The sequence below is a fragment of the Festucalex cinctus genome, chromosome 14 (genome assembly GCF_051991245.1).
Source record: "Festucalex cinctus isolate MCC-2025b chromosome 14, RoL_Fcin_1.0, whole genome shotgun sequence".
NCBI classification, from domain to species: Eukaryota; Metazoa; Chordata; class Actinopteri; order Syngnathiformes; family Syngnathidae; genus Festucalex; species Festucalex cinctus.
Window position 1 is genome coordinate 18573933 of NC_135424.1, and position 21948 is coordinate 18595880.

The 21948-nt window shown below is 41.9% G+C and overlaps 2 protein-coding genes across 4 annotated transcripts; both read left to right on the forward strand.

Annotated features, from left to right (window-relative positions):
• Positions 1-247: 247 nt before the first annotated feature.
• Positions 248-9053, forward strand: LOC144001492 (inhibitor of nuclear factor kappa-B kinase subunit alpha-like). Of its 2 annotated transcripts, none has more exons than XM_077495835.1 (22): positions 248-549; positions 921-1031; positions 1413-1507; positions 1584-1701; positions 1778-1847; positions 1946-2034; positions 2128-2217; positions 2313-2437; positions 2944-3051; positions 3139-3274; positions 3412-3612; positions 3732-3834; positions 3951-4074; positions 4978-5129; positions 6325-6386; positions 6475-6584; positions 6671-6720; positions 6788-6896; positions 6979-7126; positions 7251-7294; positions 7398-7497; positions 8712-9053. In XM_077495835.1, exons 2-22 carry the CDS (start codon positions 927-929, stop codon positions 8787-8789), a joined length of 2217 nt encoding a protein of 738 aa, XP_077351961.1. In that variant the 5' UTR covers positions 248-549; positions 921-926; the 3' UTR covers positions 8790-9053. The 2 variants fall into 2 exon arrangements, with proteins under 2 accessions (XP_077351961.1, XP_077351960.1); XM_077495834.1 differs by having other exon boundaries at positions 249-549; positions 918-1031.
• Positions 9054-10413: 1360 nt separating this feature from the next.
• Positions 10414-16793, forward strand: erlin1 (ER lipid raft associated 1). 2 transcript variants are annotated; one of them, XM_077495803.1, is made up of 12 exons: positions 10414-10552; positions 12018-12143; positions 12468-12549; positions 12754-12800; positions 13392-13453; positions 13550-13675; positions 13752-13825; positions 14340-14398; positions 14518-14609; positions 14688-14777; positions 14879-14958; positions 15285-16793. In XM_077495803.1, the coding sequence occupies exons 2-12, from the start codon at positions 12034-12036 to the stop codon at positions 15453-15455; spliced, it is 993 nt and encodes a 330-aa protein (XP_077351929.1). In that variant the 5' UTR covers positions 10414-10552; positions 12018-12033; the 3' UTR covers positions 15456-16793. The 2 variants fall into 2 exon arrangements, with proteins under 2 accessions (XP_077351929.1, XP_077351930.1); XM_077495804.1 differs by having other exon boundaries at positions 10441-10533.
• The last annotated feature ends 5155 nt before the right edge of the window (positions 16794-21948 follow it).

Below are 21948 nucleotides of genomic sequence, written 5' to 3' on the forward strand. Positions count from 1 at the left end.
AATAAAATAAATAAACCAGACCTAAAGCTGAGTATACGTCGCCATCTGCAGACCACTTTTAAAACCATACCATGTTGAATGAGACTTTTCATGGAGCAGGGTTGGTAAACGATTAAAAAAAATATGACTACAGCCTGCAATACATTCTTGCCTCCAAAAAAATCGGAATAATGTACAGTCAAAAAAAGTTACAAGAACCCTACAATAACTCCCTTCCATTTTTTTTTCTTCTTCTGAGGCGATCCTCTCACGCATGCGCAGATGTTCTTAAGCGTTGACATTAGTTTCAGTTTGTTTGGAACTCCCTTTTGGGTCCATCAACTCTCAACGACAGCCTAAATACACCACATATATCTCCAGTTACAAGCGCGAAAGACCGGGGAAGCTACCAGTTTTGTTAAGTTATATCTTAGCCGTAAAACAGTGACAGAAATGTAAAAGAAAGAACCGTCATTCATAGGTAGCTAACTTTGAAGGCTAATAACCTGTGCATGGCTAAAAATGTTGTGACGCGAAGTCATGGCATAGCAAAACATACGTACTAAACAGGTAAGAGGATTTGCACCAAATTTGCGAGTAGGACGATTTCTACGCAGGAAGTTATCTTGACGACTGACAGTCAGTTCGGTAGTACCTAGAAATGTATTAATAATGTATAATGGATGGATGTTATTTATTAGCTATGTTTAGCAAAATATACATCATGTCATCTGCAGTTTAAAATTATTTTTTACCCAAAACACCAAAATTTTAGTGACTATAGACTGTTGAATGAATGTACAGCATTATTAAAGTGCTAAAAGTACAGTATTTCCTGCCATTGTCTGTTGTATATTTGTCTGATTAAATAAACTGTTCGCACATATGTAAAAGGCAAGGCAAGGCCTAACTCTGCAATGTACTTTCTCTATCGTTAGCAGGTGGCAATGGAGCGGGCTTCCATCAAACAGAACCAGCTGTGTGGACCATGGGAGATGAAGGAGAGGCTTGGGATGGGAGGTTTTGGCCATGTCTACTTCTACCAAAATCACGTAAGTGCTTTCATCCAAATGGTCACTACACAGGAGTATACAAATTGCCACCCTGAACTTAGATGATGTATAGTCGCTGCCGGAGATGACAAACTGGCTGGAAGTCCAACCATCATTCCATCATTCTCACTGTTTCCTGTGGAATTTTTTTTAGTTTTATTTTTTTTATCGAAAATACAGTATGCATCTTTCATCATGTAATATTATGACTTTAATTGTACAAATATACAATATTATCTTAAAAGATTACTCATTAAATCTACCATATATTTTTTCCTTTCTGTGTGGCTCTAACACTCCTTAATATGAGAACAAGGAGATGAGAATGAATCATTATTTTTGCTCATGAGTGAGGTGTTTTTATTTTTATTTGTTGAGCAGAAGTCAGGGGAGAAGTTAGCTGTGAAAATCTGCCGCCTTGAACTGAGCTCCAAGAACAAGGAACGCTGGGGGAGAGAGATCCAGATCATGAAGAAGTAAATGTGGATGGATAATCAACTGTTGTAGGAAAAAAATAACTTCGATTTTTACCGTCATATTTTTCCGTTTCAGGTTGAACCACGTGAATGTGGTTCAGGCCAGCGAAGTTCCTGAAGAATTAAGCTTGATTGCTCTGAATGACTTACCGCTGCTAGCCATGGAGTACTGCTCTGGAGGAGACCTACGCAAAGTAATTATGAACTAAGTGTTTTGTCAAGGCTTTAAACATTGAATTGTCACCACATATATTTCCTTAAAATGCTTAGGTTCTCAGTAAACCAGAAAATTGTTGTGGATTGAAGGAGAGTGAAGTACTCGCCCTGCTCCGTGACATCGGTAAGATTTATTATTATTATTATTATTATTATTATTATTTTTTGCTTCAAAAGTCCTAGTGTGATGACACAGTTTAATGCATTTTAACTTTTTGACAGGATGTGGTATCGAATACCTTCATGAAAATAAAATTATACACAGAGACCTAAAGCCAGAGAATATAGTTCTGCAAGAGATCAACGGGAAGGTAAACCTCTATCTTGCATGTATACAAAAGCGCCATCTGTAATGTTCGAACTACTGCTTTCTTGTACATGCTCTCACTTCCATTTTCCTTCAGCTTGTCCATAAAATTATAGATCTCGGTTACGCTAAAGATCTTGACCAAGGCAGTGTCTGTACATCATTCGTCGGAACTCTCCAGTATCTTGTAAGTGCACACATTGTATGTTACTATGCAGTCTAACGTAGGTTTTTCTTTTTCAAATTAAAACCATTCGTGCAATGCTATGTTACATGTCCCAGGCTCCAGAGCTGTTTGAGAGTAAACCTTACACGGTATCTGTGGACTACTGGAGTTTTGGAACAGTGATTTTTGAATGCACGTGTGGCTTTCGCCCGTTTCTACACCATATGCAGCCTGTACAGTGGTGAGTTTGCTTCATAATTAAATTTGCATTATATTATATAAACGTACAACTGCAAGAAAAATACAAGTCAGAAAAATGTGGCTTTTTTTTTTTTTTTGTATGTTGACCATTTTCAGCTAAATCCCAGTGACAATGTTTATGTTTGGAAATTGGAAGTTATGTTGTTAGTAGTTTATAGGAAACAAATAAAAAAGTTGTGGTCTCCTATTTTCTTCCAGTCCTGTATTTATTTTGTTATGATTTCAAAATTTTTACATGGTAGATGCACTTCCTGCAGCGCTTACCTATCCGACGGAATTCTCCATATTATGTGTCCCAGTAAACAAAATATGCTTGTGAAAACTCAAACTCCTTTCTTCCTGTGCTGTAATGAAAGATGGTCGCTCAAAACTGTGTTAGAAAGTGCTTGAATTTGACTAAATCGCATATGCACTCAGCTTGGAACACATTATAATGAATGTTCACAATATTTGTTGTATGTTCTAATATGTGTGCCTTTTTATTAGGACAAGCCATGTGAAGAATAAAGGTGCCAAGGACATCATGGCAGTGGAGGACATGAACGGAGAAGTTCGATTTTCAACACAGCTTCCATATCCCAACAACCTTAGCAGGTAGAGACAAAAACAACAATTATTACGCCATAAATCACGTATCTAATTTACTGCTCATTTAAACTCTTTGCATGTGTTTGTGTAAAGGCCGTTGCTGGCACCAGTAGAGAATTTGCTACAGATGTTGTTACTGTGGGACCCAGCAGCCCGGGGCGGCGGGTTAGATCCTGTTACGGATAAGGCAAACTGTTACAAAGCTCTCCAGAATATTCTCAACATGAAGGTCAGTAAAAACAAGCACTTTTATGTACATTCATTAGCAACTACCTTTAAATATATCTGTACAGTTTACATTTAACACAACAGCTCTGTCATAAATTTGCCTTGAGAAAGATAATAATTCCCAGATTTGGTGCTCAGGTGATCCATGTGTTGGACATGACGTCAGCCCAGCTGCACTCTTTGATCCTAGATGCCGAAGAGAGCTTACACTCCTTGCAGATTCGTCTGGAGACGCACACACAGACTCACATCTCTCCTCTGAATCAAGAACTGTTGTTAGAGACGGGAATCACCCTCGACCCACGCCGACCTCCTGCGCACTGCCTGCCAGATGGTTTGGTATGTGATCCCTATGCAGAAGTACATTTGCATTAAATGACCTTCTTGCAGCCACTTTGGATTAACTGGTATCATTACCTTTGCAATATGTGTGCCTTCATTTTTGTTCTATTCTATAGCGAGGCTGGGACACCTTCATCGTCTTCCTGTTTGATAAGAGCCTATCCAAGTACTCAGGACCCCTCACTGCCAGGACCTTGCCTGAGAGTGTCAACTTTATAGGTAGAAATTTTCACGTTAAAATAGGATAGGATAGGATTAAATATGCTCTTTTGGTGCTTGGTTCCCATAAAATATAAATAATTTTAAGTGTTGGGAACAAATGTTTATTTCCACAGTCAGAGAGACGAAGACGCAGCTCCCGCTGGCAGCATTGAGGAAGGTATGGGGAGAGGCAGTCAGCTACATTTGTGGGCTAAAAGAGGACTATAGCCGCCTGTACCAGGGACAAAGAGCTGCTATGTAAGTACCTTCATGGAATTGCATTTTGAGTGCTCCTTTAGAAAGGTGATAACCAACAACGTTAATGGATGAATGAATCAATAGACATATATACTTTGTCCAAATGAAATAATAGGAAGTACAGTAAATTGTTTCAGGGTCAAACTGTCACCATCATACAAACGTCCATAAAAGTGTATATAAAAAAACAAGACAAAAACTCTTTAGTGTTAAATCGATGGCATTCATCAGGCCTTTTAAGATAAGTTTTAGATTTATTTTTTTTTTGTATCCAGGCAAATATTTTTCAGGTAAAGAGAAGTTCTCTTACCTGGCTAAAAGTTGCATCTGACATTTCAGCCTTCATCAGAGCTGTCACTGCTTCCTGGTATGACATGTCTATGACCAGCTGAGGGCTGGTAATCTTTTAAAGTAAAATTCCCTGACCCCTAACATTTTTTACCGGCGGTGCAGGGACGGAAAACTGGCACGGTCGTGTCGGGGAATTTTGACGTTTTATAGTCTTACCTAGACAATGCAAATGCAAAGGTGTGGTTGTGCCTCATGCCTCTCACTTATTTTTAGAGACATACAGTACATGTATAAAAAGAGCCTTACCATTGGCAGTGATGCTGATTTGAATGAGAGTCAGCTTTTAGAGAAAATGTTGTAAAAAAGCCAAAGGAAAAACAAAACACAATCCCGGACTTAATCCATTGATACTCACTGAGGTTTCTGTGTTCTTGTGGAATATCATGCGTAAAATTGTTTGCGAAACGTTAAAATCATACAATCATAAAAATGCAGGTCACATTCCAAATACTGTTCCTAATGTATGCACTTTATTGCAATTTGCATAAAGAAGGGCAAACTGGGAGCCGTACCCGCTCCTAAAAAGCATTCCTTTCCTTTGTTTGCGCGTAGGCTGAGTCTGCTGCGTTACAATACCAACTTAACACGCTACAAGAACCTGCTCTTCTCACAGTCACAGCAGCTGCAAGCCAAGCTGGCATTCTTCAAAACCAGCATCCAGCATGACTTGGAGCAATACGCCAAGCAGAGACACACAGGCATCTGTAAGTGTCTCTTCTTTGGCCCCTCTTTTCCATTCATGCATCCATCCATGCACATGCAGTTGATAGAGAATGTTTACACACCCTTGTTCAAATGCAGGGTTTTTGTGATGCAAAAGAATGAGACCAAGATAAATTATTTAAAAACTCTTACCACCCATTAATGTGATCTAAAATCAGTACTACTCATTTAAAAAAAAAAGGTATTTTTGAAAAGTAGAAATAAAAACATATATATATATATATATATATATATATATATATATATATATATATATATATATATATATTATATTATATTATATTATATTATATTATATTATGAAGACTTCCAATTTCAGCAATAGCACAAACCCTTCAGACTTCCGCTATAGAGTACAGAAAAAAAATGTCAGTAAAAATCTATTGGAATGGCTGACATTAATTTTCGGTTAACCAGAACCACTTTAAATGGTGGCAGTTGTGTGCTGACACCCACTGTATTTAAGATATATATAATAATTTTCCATAGGTTGGAATTGATTGGTATTTTTTTAAAGCAGTCACATCCCAGGTAAAAGAGGATGTGCATACTTGTGCAACCAAATATTTTTGTGTTATTTTTTTATTTACCCTCTTGAAAAGATTACAAAATATTCAATTGAGGTTACTGAAATAATGTTTTTTTTAATTTTTTTATTTATTTTTTATTATTATTATTAATGATTTGTCTTAGTGTGGCACGGTGTCGAGTGGTTAGCACGTCCGCCTCCCAGTTCTGAGGACTCCGGTTCGAGTCCAGGCTCCGGCCTTCCTGGGTGGAGTTTGCATGTTCTCCCCGTGCCCGTGTGGGTCTTTTCTGGGTACTCCGGTATCCTCTCACATTCCAAAGACATGCATGGCAGGTTAATTGGGCGCTCCGAATTGTCCCTAGGTGTGCTTGTGAGTGTGGGTGGTTGTTCGTCTCTGTGTGCCCTGCGATTGGCTGGCAACCAGTCCAGGGTGTCCCCCGCCTACTGCCCAGAGCCAGCTGAGATAGGCGCTAGCACCCCCCGCGACCCTTGTGAGGAATAAGCGGTCAAGAAAATGGATGGATGGATTTGTCTTGGTCTGTTTTCCTTCAAATCAAGAAAAACATCACATTTGAACACGGTGGTTTACACTTTTTACATTCACTGTGTTTAAAATTATTACTAAACATTTATGTATTTATGCGAAGCTTCAGAGAAGATGCTTAGGACGTGGCATGAAAATGAAGCGAAGGCCGATAGCTTTACAAAGGTAGGACGAAATATATAAAATCATATATGCAGACATGCTGTACTTCCATTTAAGAATTTACACGTTCAACAAATATTTTCTGCTGCAGGTTGCTGATGTGGGATATCTGGATGAAGAAATTGTTGCGCTTCATTCTGAAATTGTGGAATTGCAGCGGAGTCCATTTTTGAGGAGACAAGGAGACCTAATGGAACAGCTGTCAGTATATTTGTCACGATGTAACAAATCATATTAATGCTGTGGAGTACACATTATTTAATTTATCTTCATGTGCTTTTCCACAGTGAAGGGAAAGCTATTGAACTCTACAAGCAACTAAAAGCTAAATGCAAAAGTTAGTGCAGAAATTCACATTTATTATTATAATAGAAGAGTGATAGAAAATAAATTGTTTTGTACAGGCCCCGACCCACCGCATGGTTACAGTGACAGCTCGGGCATGGTGAAGGCCATACTACAAATGGTTCAGAACCAAGACCGAGTGCTGAAAGACTTGTACACTCACCTGAGGTAATTCATTCACAAACAACCCAGCAAAGTGCAGCAGGACTGATGTGTCATTCTACTTAACCACACGTGTCTCACTCTGCAGCACAATTCTGGTGTGTAAGCGACGCATCGTTGATTTGTTCCCAAAGCTGGAGAAGGCAGTTGAGAGCATAAAGACGGCGGAGGCAGCCGTCATGCAGATGCAAGCAAAGCGGCAGAAAGAGTTCTGGTATCTTCTTAAGATTGCATGTGTGAGTAATAGTATTAATTAAGTAAATAAAGAGTATTAAAATAATATTCAGTAGCCATGATATTTAGAAGATAGAACAATAAACTAAAAGCCACTAATGCTACTTTGCATGTTTGTGTCTTAAGGCCCAGAATGATTCACAGATTTGTGTTCAGCCATCCAATGATGGGTAATTTTGAATTACAAAGCTTTATATTACCAAATAGTCTAAAAGATGATTTGTACAAACTCATGATTCAAAGTTATACGAACGATCCTTTTTTCTCTTGCAGTGAAACGGTTTCTCAATTATTGGATGACAACTGGCGTTACCTAAGTAAGCTCACTTCTCTGCTACAGGATGCCAGCCATGAAAGGGAGCAAAGCATGATGGTACGAGATGCCGAGTGTTTTTATCTGTAAATGTACAAACACGAGGCAAACAGACCAATTACGTGCCTTGTAACTCCTCCCATTTATTCAGCGTAGCTTGCCGAGTGTTTTTATCTGTAAATGTACAAACACAAGAGGCAAACAGACCAATTACGTGCGTTGTAACTCCTCCCATTTATTCAGCGTAGCTTGCCGAGGGGGGGAAAGTGTGTCAAAATAGACGGGGAGGGACATATTTGGTAAAATGAGACATCCACTCCTCAATGTCATTATTTCATGGAGACGTCAATTAAAGATGACGTCGTGTCATTGACATGTCACATGTCAATGACAATTAGTTAGATGCTCACATGTCTTCGTGTCTGAATTATTATTATTATCATATTAACTCATTCACTGCCTTTGACAAGTATACTTGTCAATTGTATTTTTTAGAGCGGTGCTAAATGGGGGCGAATCTGAGCATGCTCCACTGTAAATATCAAACTTGGAAACAACTTTACTGATGCCCAACCACCGGTAGATGACATCATTGCCCCATTTTATAGGAAATAAACACAGTTTCAGAGTCCATGGGAGAAATGGCTGTATTTTGGCAAACCTACATTTTTCTGCTGTCAATTATAAAAGAACGGGACGGGACAAAAAGTAGGGAGTCTATTCTGTTATTTGGTAGATTCGGTTTATATATAATTATTGAATGTAATATCACGTGAGTATTGGAAATGTAAAAAATTTCTATAATGACTGGCAGTGAATGAGTTAAGTTACACAAACACTTTATGGTGTAGTTTTGAAGTGGAATTAAATTAAGGTAAAATATGATCAACACTGTTACTCAGGTCTTGAGGGTGTCACAGTACCCAGGTTGGGAATCACTGCATAGACATGGTGAAAATTCATGAATAATGCATATTGTACATTTCTGCCACACGGTGGCACGTTTTCCCTTGTGATTCTCTCATTGAATTACAGTAAACTCAAGCGTCAATTACCCAAATGTGTCACTACATTTTAGCAGTCTTGAGTTGACGTAAGCCTTTTTAAATCCTCCATTTACGAAAACCCTGAAGCTATGTGTTAACATAGACAATATAGTGAAAAGATTTTGATGATGTATCAGGAACAACTCTACCAACTTACTCTCAAAACAAGATTGCAACAATTTGTTTCCTGTCGTGTAATGACATGTTATCTCTTTGTTATTTCGACAGGATCAAGATTGGAGTTGGATCCCTAACGGCGCAGACAAACACAACCAAAAGGCTTTGAGCAGCCAACCAAAAACTTAATAAGTCAGAGATACATTATTTGTGCCTTACATGTTATGCTGCCTGATTTTTTTTTTTTTTTTTTTTTTTTTTTGTAACTTTTCCTTACACAGAGTGATGTAATAGGCACAGACTTGTGTTAAAACGTAGTGATATAAGCTTATATTTTGGGGGGTTTGGTTTTAAGTGTGTTACATACAGCCAATAAACCAGAATTTCTTTATTTTACTAGTAAAACTGAACTCGGAGTGAAGTATTGCCAAGAAAATTATATACTGGTCACAATGTGTTCAATGTTATTGTGTGCCAAATCCACTTACACAGCATATTTCCCACACAACTTATGGGTAACTAAGGAAACCATTTCTCTCTCCCTCCCTCTCTCTCTCTCTCTCTCTCTCTCTCTCTCTCTCTCTCTCTCTCTCTCTCTCTCTCTCTCTCTCTCTCTCTCTCTCTCTCTCTCTCTCTCTCTCGCTCTCTCTCGCTCTTGCTCTCTCGCTCTCTCGCTCTCTCTCAAGTGATGTATTTTCTTCACTTCAGTACATAATGTCATTGGAGTAAAATCCATGTATCACATTCAAAACCTATACGGCCAATTTTTAGAATCTCCACTGAATTTAACATGCGCGTGTTTGGAATATGGAGCAAGCACAGGGAAAACGTGCAAAGTTTGCAAACTCCACACAGGAGAGACCTACATTGAAATTCAAACCCAGAACCTAGCCTTAGGAGGAGTAAAATATTAAATATAGTTAAATGATTCTGTGAATTAAACAATAACTGTAGTTAAAGTGTAATTTTAAGCAAATCATACGAACATTAGCCCATCTCAAAGACAATTTGAATTCAATCTGTTGGTGGGTCCTGGTATTCTTATCTTTAATTATCCAAGACGTATTCATTAATTAGTTTGTTGTACTGAAGTCAAGAGGTGTTTGTCATATTTATATTACCCTATTTTGCTCCACAAGAAAGGCAAAGAAGTCGACACTCTGTAGCCTACAGACTTATGACACATTGAAATTCAACATTAATAAACAATGTCACTGTAAATGAATACACTTTTTATTGTCAGCATTATTATCTTTGTAAAAGTCGAATTTTTCAGCTCTTGTATTGATGTTTACTTAATTATTTCTAATCATTACTACTAGTAAACATGACTTTAGGGCCGGTTATGTGTTGTGGCCAGTCTTTCTGGAATTCACATTGCAAATGGCTGGTACTGGCCCGAAACCCCTTAAGTCACACCATATGATAAATATCATTTATTTTTATTTATTTTTTTTCAAAATTCTATACCGTTTCTACGTCCACGTTTTTTTTGTTTTTTGTTTGTTTTTTAAATACCAATCTAAAGTGTTGAAAATAGCTTGTTGTCTTTGATGATGTAATGTTCATGGTTTCGATCGGACACCAGTGAAATCCAAAAGTAAAAATTAATTCCCACGGTCCCTGAATGCAGCATTTAAGGTACTGTATGCTCATTAAGTACATTTTTTTATTTAACGTTTATGTGCACTACATTTTAATTGAATCATTATTTATAAAACCTCTGTCACATATTTTTTATTTATTTATTTATTCATTCATTTATTTTGGTTTAAAGTTCTACTTCAGATTCGGAAAGACTGTACTTTTTGACGTGCACTTCCAGAAGCGAAAATTATTCCGACAGTCGCTGAATGCAGCACTGTAACGAGTCAAAACCAAATCTGTGGGAGGCGGTTGAGGGGGATGAACCTTTGAATGAACACCAGGAGAGGTGACTGTTCGAGAGAGTGGTAATTTCGTTTTACTACAACTCATTATTCAACTCGGCATTTACACTATCTTACACGGTTGTTGTTGTTGTTGTTGTATTCCAAAACAGACTAGGCCTTGTTAGGTAGCATGCGGACGTTATCAGTCCAAAGAGTTAGCACACAGCATGTTATAGCTGCCTCAATACGGAATCCGCCCCCGGTAGTGAACCATAGCTGCACGGCTAACTGTGGCTAACATAGTCGGAAATAAGTCGGTCTCTTGCGTTTAAATGTTTAGCCGTGGTCACGAAGAATGATTGTTGTTTATGTTTGTTTAGCGGAAAGCATTCTGTTTTTATGCCAATCGGTGTACTTGTGCTAATGTTAACTGTATAGTAATTGTCACCTGTCACTGTAAAATGAACCGTCGCGACAGTTGTGTGGACGTTCTAATGTTACTGGCTCTGTTGTGGTTAACACATTTAAAGTGAAAGTATTCTGTGGCTGTGGACAGGATAGACATGGGTGTGCGTAGTTTTAGTTTACTTAGTAAAATTCTTGCAACGAGGGAATAAATCACTCTTAGTGCGACCTGCTATTCCAAATAACTAAACACATACCATTTTGCAATGTACATTTTTTCCCCCCCATCAATGTGGAATAGCTGGATTCCCCCTCCTCTAAAACATAAAATTGGATTGTTACATAATGTAGAATGCATAACATTTCGTGCCATTTGTTTATTAACCCCTTGAGATGTATCATCTCGTTTCATATGAGAAACATTGAAGTGAATGGCAAAACAAGGAGACACGGTACAAACAGTGCAGCCAAGCGCATTACAAAGCAAACCGTAATCAAAAGATAAACAACTAATGATGTAGCCTACAGTTGACCACATCTTTATTGAGCTTAAACCACATGTTTACATTATATAAAATGTCACAGCACACCACCACAAATTTACTTGCACTGTGTGGGTCAGTTTAGCTGAACAAAAGCTGAAACACTGAGAGGAAGAAAATTCAGCGAGATCTTGAATTAAACATTTTGGAATTGGATACAATTAAATGAATTGGGATTAATTCCTGCCTGACTTGATGATCTCTCATGGCATACTAACGTGGTTGGGAATCACTTCAGTAGATGTATTCAAACATTAACACAGGCAGGCCTAAATCATCAATAGAAAATACCCTAAATTGAAATAGATCATCAAATACATTACAGCACTCAACCTCGAAACCCCAATACTATTAATTTGATCATTAAGTACATTAAAGGAGATCAGCCAATTTAATTAAAGCATGAACATTTTTGAACAATTTTGTTTTGCTCATGTCAAATGGTGAATTACTCGCAATAGCTTTTATTCCGCATGAATCCTGTTTGACTCCACTCATTTTAATTGCTTGCAATAAAAAGGCAGCAGAACGTCTCCATGCCATTTACCGTACCTGTGTAAATATTTTCAGATGTTTAAATAATGGCCGTCTGTCTGCAGGTGAGAGCCAGTGAGGATGATGCCGCATGTTGGGGCTGTGTTTGCAGCAATAGCAGGAGTGATGGCTGTCCTGCTGCACTCTTCCATTCACAAAATAGAGGAAGGACACCTTGCTGTCTACTACAGGTAATTGTTTACACTGACCCTTTAGAGTATGGTAAATTCCTTACTGTGCTATAAAGCTCACAAATTCGTCATACATTATTGTCTGCAACTCTGCAGACAGGGGAACCACTAAAGTAGTTGTTCGCAAACTTTTTCAAACAGGTAACTGACATCATAGAAAGATTTATAATATACTTGAGAATTCCACTGTATGACATCAGAGTGAACTCAGTCGTTAACTTTATGCCTTACAGGCAATTTCCCTTTCTCCACCCTCCTACACTGTAATCAACAGATAATCAGCTATTACGAAATCATTCCACTTTTTTTAAATCTCTTTTTTAGGGGTGGTGCTTTGCTGACGGCACCCAATGGTCCTGGATATCATATCATGCTGCCTTTCATTACTACCTACAGAGCAGTGCAGGTAAACTCTTCCGGCATCCTTCTCATAAGAATGAGGAAGTTGGCGTTAACAGCGTGTTTCAACGTACATACAAACAAAAGAGGAACCTATGATATGCGTATGCGAAGAGTTCTCTTAATGTACATTGGTGGAAAAGCATATTGTCATTGTTTTTGTTATCTGAACTATTGTGGTCATTATTTTTTTGTTTTTTTTGGGTTTCAGACTACACTACAGACTGATGAGATCAAGAATGTTCCTTGTGGAACAAGGTACAATAGGACATTATTTTTTTTGTCTCTGTTTCCTCAGTAAGTTACATGCAACTGAGAAAAAAAAAGAATGGTTTCAGAATAATGTCAAAGAAATTTGAGAATAAAATAAGAAGTATTACGAAAACATGAACATGTACTGTCGTGGTGGAAGGCAGTCCCCAAGGGCCCACTTCACAGATCAGCTGGGCTATTTTTACATTATCCTCCTGTGGAGGTCTGCTTCTTGTTCCTCCAGCATGGACTCGAGCACCATGTTAAGGGGTGTGCACTTCTTTTGTGCTCATTTTAAGGGGAATGAGAGGAGCTGCTAAATGTTAGTGCCAAATCAAGTTGGTTGTGTTCACTCTTACAACAGTGCAAAAGCCTGCTTTAAACTGCGCCAAGCTGCAGGTGTCTGCGAAAATACCAAAACAAAGTCTAGCCTACCCCTGTGCACATTTAGTCCACACTTCGCGCCAGACTTTTGCTGGTCACAAAATAAAGCCTTGGGTCATTCCTCCAAATTTTACCTTGTTTGCTTTTTAAAGAGGGCCCAAATACTCCTTTGGTAGTTGAGAGATAGTGACACATTATGTATCTCCTTGACAGTGGCGGCGTGATGATCTATTTTGACAGAATAGAGGTTGTCAATATGCTGGTCTCCTCAGCAGGTACAAAATATTCAGAATCAATTGCAAAAGTTCCTTTTATTTTCATGCACAACTGTTGTTGGCGTCTCACCGTTTGTCTTCCTGATGTGTTTCTAGTGGTAGACATCGTGAGGAACTACACGGCCGACTATGATAAAACTCTCATTTTCAACAAGATTCACCACGAATTAAACCAATTCTGCAGTGTGCACACACTGCAGGAGGTCTACATAGAGCTCTTTGGTTTGCCTCGAGCTAAATATTGAATTATTCAATATTGAATGTGCAGTAGATAAATTATGGTGTTTTTGTTTTACAGATATAATTGATGAAAACCTCAAGACTGCCTTGCAGAAAGATCTTAATGTGATGGCCCCTGGACTTACTATACAGGTACTTTTTTGTACAAATGACACTTTGCCAGTTGGCTACTACAGTCAATACAATTTGTTTGTGTGACGACGCAAAGACAAAGACTAAACTCAAACCAGCCAAATCAAACAAACCAGTTTCCCTTTTTTTGTTGTGTGTGATTAGAATCACTTTCCATGGTTCAATTCCACTCAGGAATCCTTTTTGGCTTATTGAGAGAATGATACAGTTCAAGTCGAGGACAATCAATTTGCTTCATTACCTTTTCTTATGTTTTTTTTTTCTTTCTTCATACAAAATGAACCAGTGTATCCACTATCCAGTATCATATGGCTATCGGTAAAAACTTACTATCTTTCCTCTTTTCTTGACATTATGGTCATTAGTGACATCATGTGCCATCAGACTAGCTCATAATTTGTATTAGTCCCTGACAGTAGTCTTCAACATTCAACATGGCGATCATTACATGACGTATGCAATTAAGTTATGAGGATTTCAAAGACCTTTTCTCCCTGCTCTTAACCGGATACAGGCTGTCCGCGTAACGAAGCCAAAGATCCCAGAGTCTATCAGGAGGAACTTTGAACTGATGTGAGTTTGACCCCAAGTTGCTATGTTTCCTTCATTTTTTGCCATTGACCTACTTGGTTCAAATGAGTTCAACAGCATGAAGACAAACGTGCAGTATGTGTGAAACTGTGTGCGCGCAGGGAAGCAGAGAAGACACGTCTCCTAATTACCGCTCAGACTCAGAAGGTGGTGGAAAAGGAGGCGGAGACTGAGAGGAAGAAAGCGATTATCGGTAAATGTGTTTTTGTTGGTGGCTTAATTTTCACGCTCTTATAATCTGCTCACCACAAAGCCTTTTTTGTATGTGTAGAGGCTCAAAAAGTGGCTCAAGTAGCTGAGATCCAGTTTCAGCAGAAAGTGATGGAGAAAGAAACAGAGAAGAAGATCTCAGAAATTGAGGGTCAGCTGTCTTGCTTTATCACAGGCAGTACTTCCTGTTTATCTCTTGAAACGACTATTTATTATATTTCTGTATTCTGTCGTGTCATGTGTCTCATTTAGATGCTGCCTTTCTGGCCAGGGAGAAGGCCAAGGCAGATGCAGAATACTACACCGCTGCAAGGTTTGCTGAAGCAAACCAGGTACGGTTTAGACATTGTATGCAATAGTATTGTAATACAATTTTTGGCAGACCCTTTTCTGGTAGTAACCTCACATTCAAATTGAAATCAGTGATGTGGAATAATTAGTTCCTGTAAAGGAAATCATTTATTTTCTTTTTTACTCATCAACATTAGGGTAGCCTATCCAAGCTGAAATTGATAAATACCCATTCACACTCAAGATCATGTTTCATTTTTCTGTGTTCCTGTTTAGTTGAATCAATCATTTTTTTCATTGTTACAGTCACCACAATAATGAAAATGTGGTCGTGCGGCTTAACAATCACATATGTTCTGTCTCTTAGCTGAAGTTAACGCCGGAGTACCTGGAGCTGATGAAATACCAGGCCATAGCGAGTAATAGCAAGATCTACTTCGGCCAAGACATCCCCAACATGTTCGTGGAGGGAAATCTCGGCTCACCCAAAGCCGAAAGCAGTCACAAGGCACCCGAGCAGGACTTGCTGAAATCGTAAAAGTGCCGTTCGCATTGAGTCTTAAACAGCAAAAAGAGATTGGGAGGATTTGAGGTGATTAAAAAGTTGAAGGAAGAAGGTAATAAAAGGGAATAGATTTATTTTTATTTTTTTTTGGGTGGAGGTTGGTTTTAAGTATAAGAATGAAAAGCCTGCTAAAAACTTATCCGCTTGTAAGGCAACAGCAAGGAGTCGCTGCTTGTTCAACTTTTTTGTTTTTGTTTTTTTGCTTTTGGCTATCCTTGTATGCAAAGATGATTATTGACGGCCTATCTGTACTGGAATGCAGCAGATGACACTAATTAGAAACAAGAGGGTATTTGTGTTTTGTATGAGGAAAGATCAGTCAACGGAAGATGAGGCATTTCTTTATTTCTTTTAATGTCTTGTGGGGAATTTCTAGGTTGTGGGTCAAACAGTGCACTGTGGCGTTCGCCAGCTGCTAAAAGAAAGCGGACTTGAACATGCTAATGAGAACGTAAACAACGTTCCAGCGGAAGAGCTTCCTGTCCTTATTTGGTCTGCTCGTTTGTCTTGTGGCCTGGTGCTGATGATAAAAGCAGTGCCTGCTCATATCTGCCAACGCTTTCTGTTTTGAGCTTATTGAGGATATCTCAGGAAAATGACAATTAGTTAGATGCTCACAAGGACTTTTTTTTTTTTTTTTTCCTAATATTGATACTGGATTAGAATCCAAATCCCTTTCAAGTTCTCTTGGGGTTGCGCTCAAGTTTACTGTTCTAGGATCACAAGAAACTTACGGGACTGTGACATGAGAAAATAAGCGTAAAGGTTACACAACCGTTCAACAGTCAGCACATTGTGATGCTGCGTACAAACTGCACAGTCTGACTTTGCCAAACAAACTAGCTTGTAATAACACTATCATCCTCTCTCTTTTTTTGTAAAATGCAATTAATTAGTAGTGCTTATGCAGGGGCTAGTTTGACTTTTTCTTCTTGGCTTTGTCTAAGGAAAATGCGAGTTGTCCAGGTTTCATAATGGTGGTCAGCCACGCTGTGGTGCATCAGCGTCAACCTGAGCAGAGAGAAAGACACTATTTGTGTTCAGAGGGACATGCGCTAATGTGATGTTTACGTGACCGCCAAATGGCCGCACTTTTCCTTCACTTGCCGTGGTGGCGGCTGCAAATAACCATGCAAATGAGGGGTATAAATCACTCAACATGATTTCTTTCTTTCTTCTCGTTCATATTTTGTACAATCTGTGAAATTCTCCTAAATTGTCTCTCCTTGTTTTTAAAGGGTTTATATGCAAAAAAAAAAACACGTTTTGACAATGTTCTTAAATAAAGCCTATTTTGGTACCTCTCTTCTCCATGCTTCGATTGACTGAATTATTCATCTTCATATTCTGAATTAGCCATTAAAATCAACTTTCTTTTGACTTGACTTAAAACTGCTTTGTTGGCTGCAGTATACTATCCTACAAAATTGAACATTTATACAGATGCAGAAAATAAGTATGAAACAGTCTGAGACATTTACAAAACAAGTACAATTATGCACACTTTTATATTGCTTTGGCAAGTATACTTTGTAGGACAAAATTATTTTGGTTTCAATGTATGATATGTAAAATATTTACCAGTACGTTTGAATTACATTCACAATGTACACTGCATATTCAGATTTTTGTTTTTACAATAGAACTCTTCGAAGTTGTGAATTAGATTACCTTCAGTTTTAACAAGTGGAGGATGGGGAGATTCTGGTACCACTGCAACAAGAGTACCCGAATAACAGGTGTTAAATCATACTGAAAATATAATGTAAAAAAAAAAAAAAAACGTGTTCTCCCTGTGGCATTATTCAGCGGCAGTCATGTGTTTATTATACTAATAGCGAAAATATGTCTTTATATATATACACAGTAGAGAGAGAAAGAGTTAAACACTGATTCAACCAATGTAAAAGCATCTTTAGAACCCTGAAAATTGATCGAGGTTTGATCCCACAACCTCTCAACTGTAAGGCAGAAGTACACTGCTAACTAGTTACAATATTTTACAACATGCGAAATGTATGAACAGATATAATGCTGACAATACTTCAGTATCAAACAATGGACAAAAACGCTTAAAATATTGTAGTGGTGGTACCATTATTTCCTTCACACTGAAGGGCTACAAAAGTGTAGTTCCCATAGCTTCCAACAAGGGGCGCACTAACACCATAAATACTCAGGTATAGTTAAAAGCCCACATGCATAATACAAATTTCAGCCATAACAATAGACATACATTCTGGGGGTTTTACACGTGGAAGTTGTTTGTGGCCACGTGTGGATGACTGGAGCAACATACAATGTGACACGCACTCGTGTGTCATGAGCACAACGTAAAATCAATAGTTCCGTGATCCCGAAGGAGGGTCAGCTCAGCTGTTCACGCAGGAAACACTCAACATGTGTGAGCATGCGAGGCACGGCTTCCTCTTATTCATTTTGAAGGCCACTAGCAGCCAAAAGGTCACTTCATCCATCCATCCATCTTCTTCCGCTTATCCGGGGTCGGGTCGCGGGGGCAGCAGCTTCAGGAGGGAAACCCAGACTTCCCTCTCCCCAGCCACTTCAACCAGCTCCTCCGGCGGGATCCCGAGGCGTTCCCAGGCCAGCCGAGAGACATAGTCTCTCCAGCGTGTCCTGGGTCGTCCCCGGGGCCTCCCGCCAGTGGGACATGCCCGGAACACCTCCCCAGGGAGGCGTCCAGGAGGCATCCGAACCAGATGCCCGAGCCACCTCAGCTGGCTCCTCTCAACGCGGAGGAGCAGCGGCTCGACTCTGAGTCCCTCCCGGATGACCGAGCTTCTCACCCTATCTCTAAGGGAGAGCCCGGACACCCTGCGGAGGAAGCTCATTTCGGCCGCTTGTATCCGGGATCTCGTTCTTTCGGTCACGACCCACAGCTCGTGACCATAGGTGAGGGTTGGAACGTAGATCGACCGGTAAATCGAGAGCTTTGCCTTTTGGCTCAGCTCTTTCTTCACCACGACGGACCGATACAGAGTCCGCATCACTGCAGACGCTGCACCGATCCGCCTGTCGATCTCCCGCTCCATCCCACCCTCACTCGTGAACAAGACCCCAAGATACTTGAACTCCTCCACTTGGGGCAGGATCTCATCCCCGACCTGAAGACGACACTCCACCCTTTTCCGACTGAGGACCATGGTCTCGGATTTGGAGGTGCTGATCCTCATCCCAGCCGCTTCACACTCGGCTGCGAACCGCTCCAGTGAGAGCTGAAGGCCCCGGCCTGATGAAGCCAACAGCACCACATCATCTGCAAAGAGCAGAGATGCAATGTTGAGGCCACCAAACCGGAACCCCTCCACGCCTCGGCTGCGCCTAGAAATTCTGTCCATAAAAGTTATGAACAGAATCGGTGACAAAGGGCAACCTTGGCGGAGTCCAACCCTCACCGGAAACGAATCCGACTTACTGCCGGCAATGCGGACCAAACTCTGGCAACGGTCGTACAGGGACCGAACAGCCCGTATCAAGGGGCCCGGCACCCCGTACTCCCGAAGCACCCCCCACAGAACTCCCCGAGGGACACGGTCGAACGCCTTCTCCAAATCCACAAAACACATGTGGACTGGTTGAGCGAACTCCCACGCACCCTCGAGGATCCTGCGGAGGGTGTAGAGCTGGTCCACTGTTCCACGGCCAGGACGAAAACCACACTGCTCCTCCTGAATCCGAGATTCGACCTCCCGACGGACCCTCCTCTCCAGCACCCCTGAATAGACCTTACCAGGGAGGCTGAGGAGTGTGATCCCTCTGTAGTTGGAACACACCCTCCGGTCCCCCTTCTTAAAAAGGGGGACCACCACCCCGGTCTGCCAATCCAGAGGCACTGTCCCCGATGTCCACGCGATGTTGTAGAGGCGTGTCAACCACGACAGCCCCACAACATCCAGAGTCTTTAGGAACTCCGGGCGGATCTCATCCACCCCCGGGGCCCTGCCACCGAGGAGCTTTCCAACCACCTCAGTGACTTCGACCCCAGAGATAGGAGAGCCCACCCCAGAGTCCCCAGACTCTGCTTCCTCAAAAGGAGACGTGTTGGTGGAATTGAGGAGGTCTTCGAAGTATTCCCCCCACCGCTTCACGACGTCCCGAGTCGAGGTCAGCAGCACCCCATCGCCACTATAAACAGTGTTAACGGTGCACTGCTTTCCCCTCCTGAGACGCCGGATGGTGGACCAGAATTTCCTCGAAGCCGTCCGGAAGTCGTTTTCCATAGCCTCACCGAATTCCTCCCATGCCCGAGTTTTTGCCTCAGCAACCGCCGAAGCCGCGTTCCGCTTGGCCATCCGGTACCTGTCAGCTGCCTCCGGAGTCCGACAGGCCAAAAAGGCCCGATAGGACTCCTTCTTCAGCTTGACGGCATCCCTTACCGCTGGTGTCCACCAGCGGGTTCGAGGATTGCCGCCACGACAGGCACCGACCACCTTACGGCCACAGCTCCGATCGGCCGCCTCAACAATGGAGGCGCGGAACATGGCCCATTCGGGCTCAATGTCCCCCGCCTCCCCCGAGACAAGGGAGAAGCTCTGCCGGAGGTGGGCATTGAAACTCCTTCTGACAGGGGATTCCGCCAGACGTTCCCAGCAAACCCTCACAATACGTTTGGGTCTGCCAGGTCGGACCGGCATCTTCCCCCACCATCGGAGCCAACACACCACCAGGTGGTGATCAGTTGACAGCTCCGCCCCTCTCTTCACCCGAGTGTCCAAAACATGCGGCCGCAAATCCGATGACACGACTACAAAGTCGATCATCGAACTGCGGCCTAGGGTGTCCTGGTGCCAAGTGCACATATGGACACCCTTATGCTTGAACATGGTGTTCGTTATGGACAAACCGTGACGAGCACAGAAGTCCAATAACAGAACACCGCTCGGGTTCCGATCAGGGGGGCCGTTCCTCCCAATCACGCCCCTCCAGGTCTCACTGTCATTCCCCACGTGAGCGTTGAAGTCCCCCAGCAGGACGAGGGAGTCCCCAGAGGGAGCGCTCTCCAGCACACCCTCCAAGGACTCCAAAAAGGGTGGGTACTCTGAACTGCTGTTTGGTGCATATGCACAAACAACAGTCAGGACCCGTCCCCCCACCCGAAGGCGGAGGGAAGCAACCCTCTCGTCCACCGGGGTAAACCCCAACGTACAGGCGCCGAGCCGGGGGGCAATAAGTATGCCCACACCTGCTCTGCGCCTCACACCATGGGCAACTCCAGAGTGGAAGAGAGTCCAACCCCTCTCAAGAGGACTGGTACCAGAGCCCAAGCTGTGTGTGGAGGCGAGTCCGACTATGTCTAGTCGGAACTTCTCTGCCTCACACACCAGCTCGGGCTCCTTCCCTGCCAGAGAGGTGACATTCCATGTCCCAAGAGCCAGTTTCTGTAGCCGGGGGTCGGTCCGCCAAGGTCTCCTCCCTTGGCCGCCACCCAGCCTACACTGCACCCGACCCCTTTGGCCCCTCCCACCGGTGGTGAGCCCGTGGGAAGGGGGACCCACGTTGCCTCTTCGGGCTGTGCCCGGCCGGGCCCCATGGGTGCAGGCCCGGCCACCAGGCGCTCGCCAGCGAGCCCCGCCTCCAGGCCTGGCTCCAGAGGGGGGCCCCGGTGACCCGCGTCCGGGCGAGGGAAACGCTTCTCCAAATATCGTCGTCATCATAGGGGTCTTCTGAGCCGTTCTTAGTCTGGCCCCTCACCTAGGACCTGTTTGCCATGGGTGACCCTACCAGGGGCATAAAGCCCCAGACAACATAGCTCCTAGGGTCATTGGAACACGCAAACCCCTCCACCACGTTAAGGTACCGGCTCACGGAGGGGCAAAAGGTCACTTATTAAGTGTATTTAAGCCATTTTGTTATCACAGGGAGTTTCAAACACCAAGAAGGACCATATGAGGCCTCATATAAAAACCAGGACGACGGATAAGCAAATAATATCTTTTCATATATAATTAGGAGATAAGCAATGCCTGCTTCAATCAAACAAACTTGCTATAAGGGGGTCCTACTGAGGCGAGTCTGTCTATGGGGTTCCAGTTAGCAACATCTAGTAAGGGACCCTATGCAGGGGATTTCCTACACAAGCAGTGCCATTGTTTTGTCACTGATTTGGTGCCAATGAGTCGACTCACGAGGCCCACTTATGCTCAGGTCGGGACCCTAGGCAATTGCCTCAGTTGCCTATTGTATAGGCCTACTGTATTTTTTTCTTTTTTTAAAGATAGGATCTGATCCTGATTTCATTACTTTTTTTTCAAGATATAAACAAGATAAATAAACCTTGCCAATACTAATATTAATGTTTACTGTGTCCAGTCCTTAAATGGGTGGTTTGGTGTTGTCAGGAAGTCAGGTCAAGTCATGTCATGTCTGCTGAAGCCCACCAGCGATATGGCATGGCAGCTTGTGTAAAAATCTGGAATGATCCTTGTTAAACAGAAGAGTGATAGGG

Coding starts and splice junctions, on each gene's coding strand:
- erlin1 (XM_077495803.1), top strand. CDS start 12,034: ATGATGCCGCATGTTGGGGCTGTGTTTGCAGCAATAGCAGGAGTGATG. Junction 14,399..14,517: donor AGGAGGAACTTTGAACTGAT/GTGAGTTTGACC, acceptor GTGTGCGCGCAG/GGAAGCAGAGAAGACACGTC. Junction 14,778..14,878: donor GAAGATCTCAGAAATTGAGG/GTCAGCTGTCTT, acceptor TGTCTCATTTAG/ATGCTGCCTTTCTGGCCAGG.
- LOC144001492 (XM_077495835.1), top strand. CDS start 927: ATGGAGCGGGCTTCCATCAAACAGAACCAGCTGTGTGGACCATGGGAG. Junction 1,702..1,777: donor CTGGAGGAGACCTACGCAAA/GTAATTATGAAC, acceptor TAAAATGCTTAG/GTTCTCAGTAAACCAGAAAA. Junction 3,275..3,411: donor AGAATATTCTCAACATGAAG/GTCAGTAAAAAC, acceptor TTTGGTGCTCAG/GTGATCCATGTGTTGGACAT.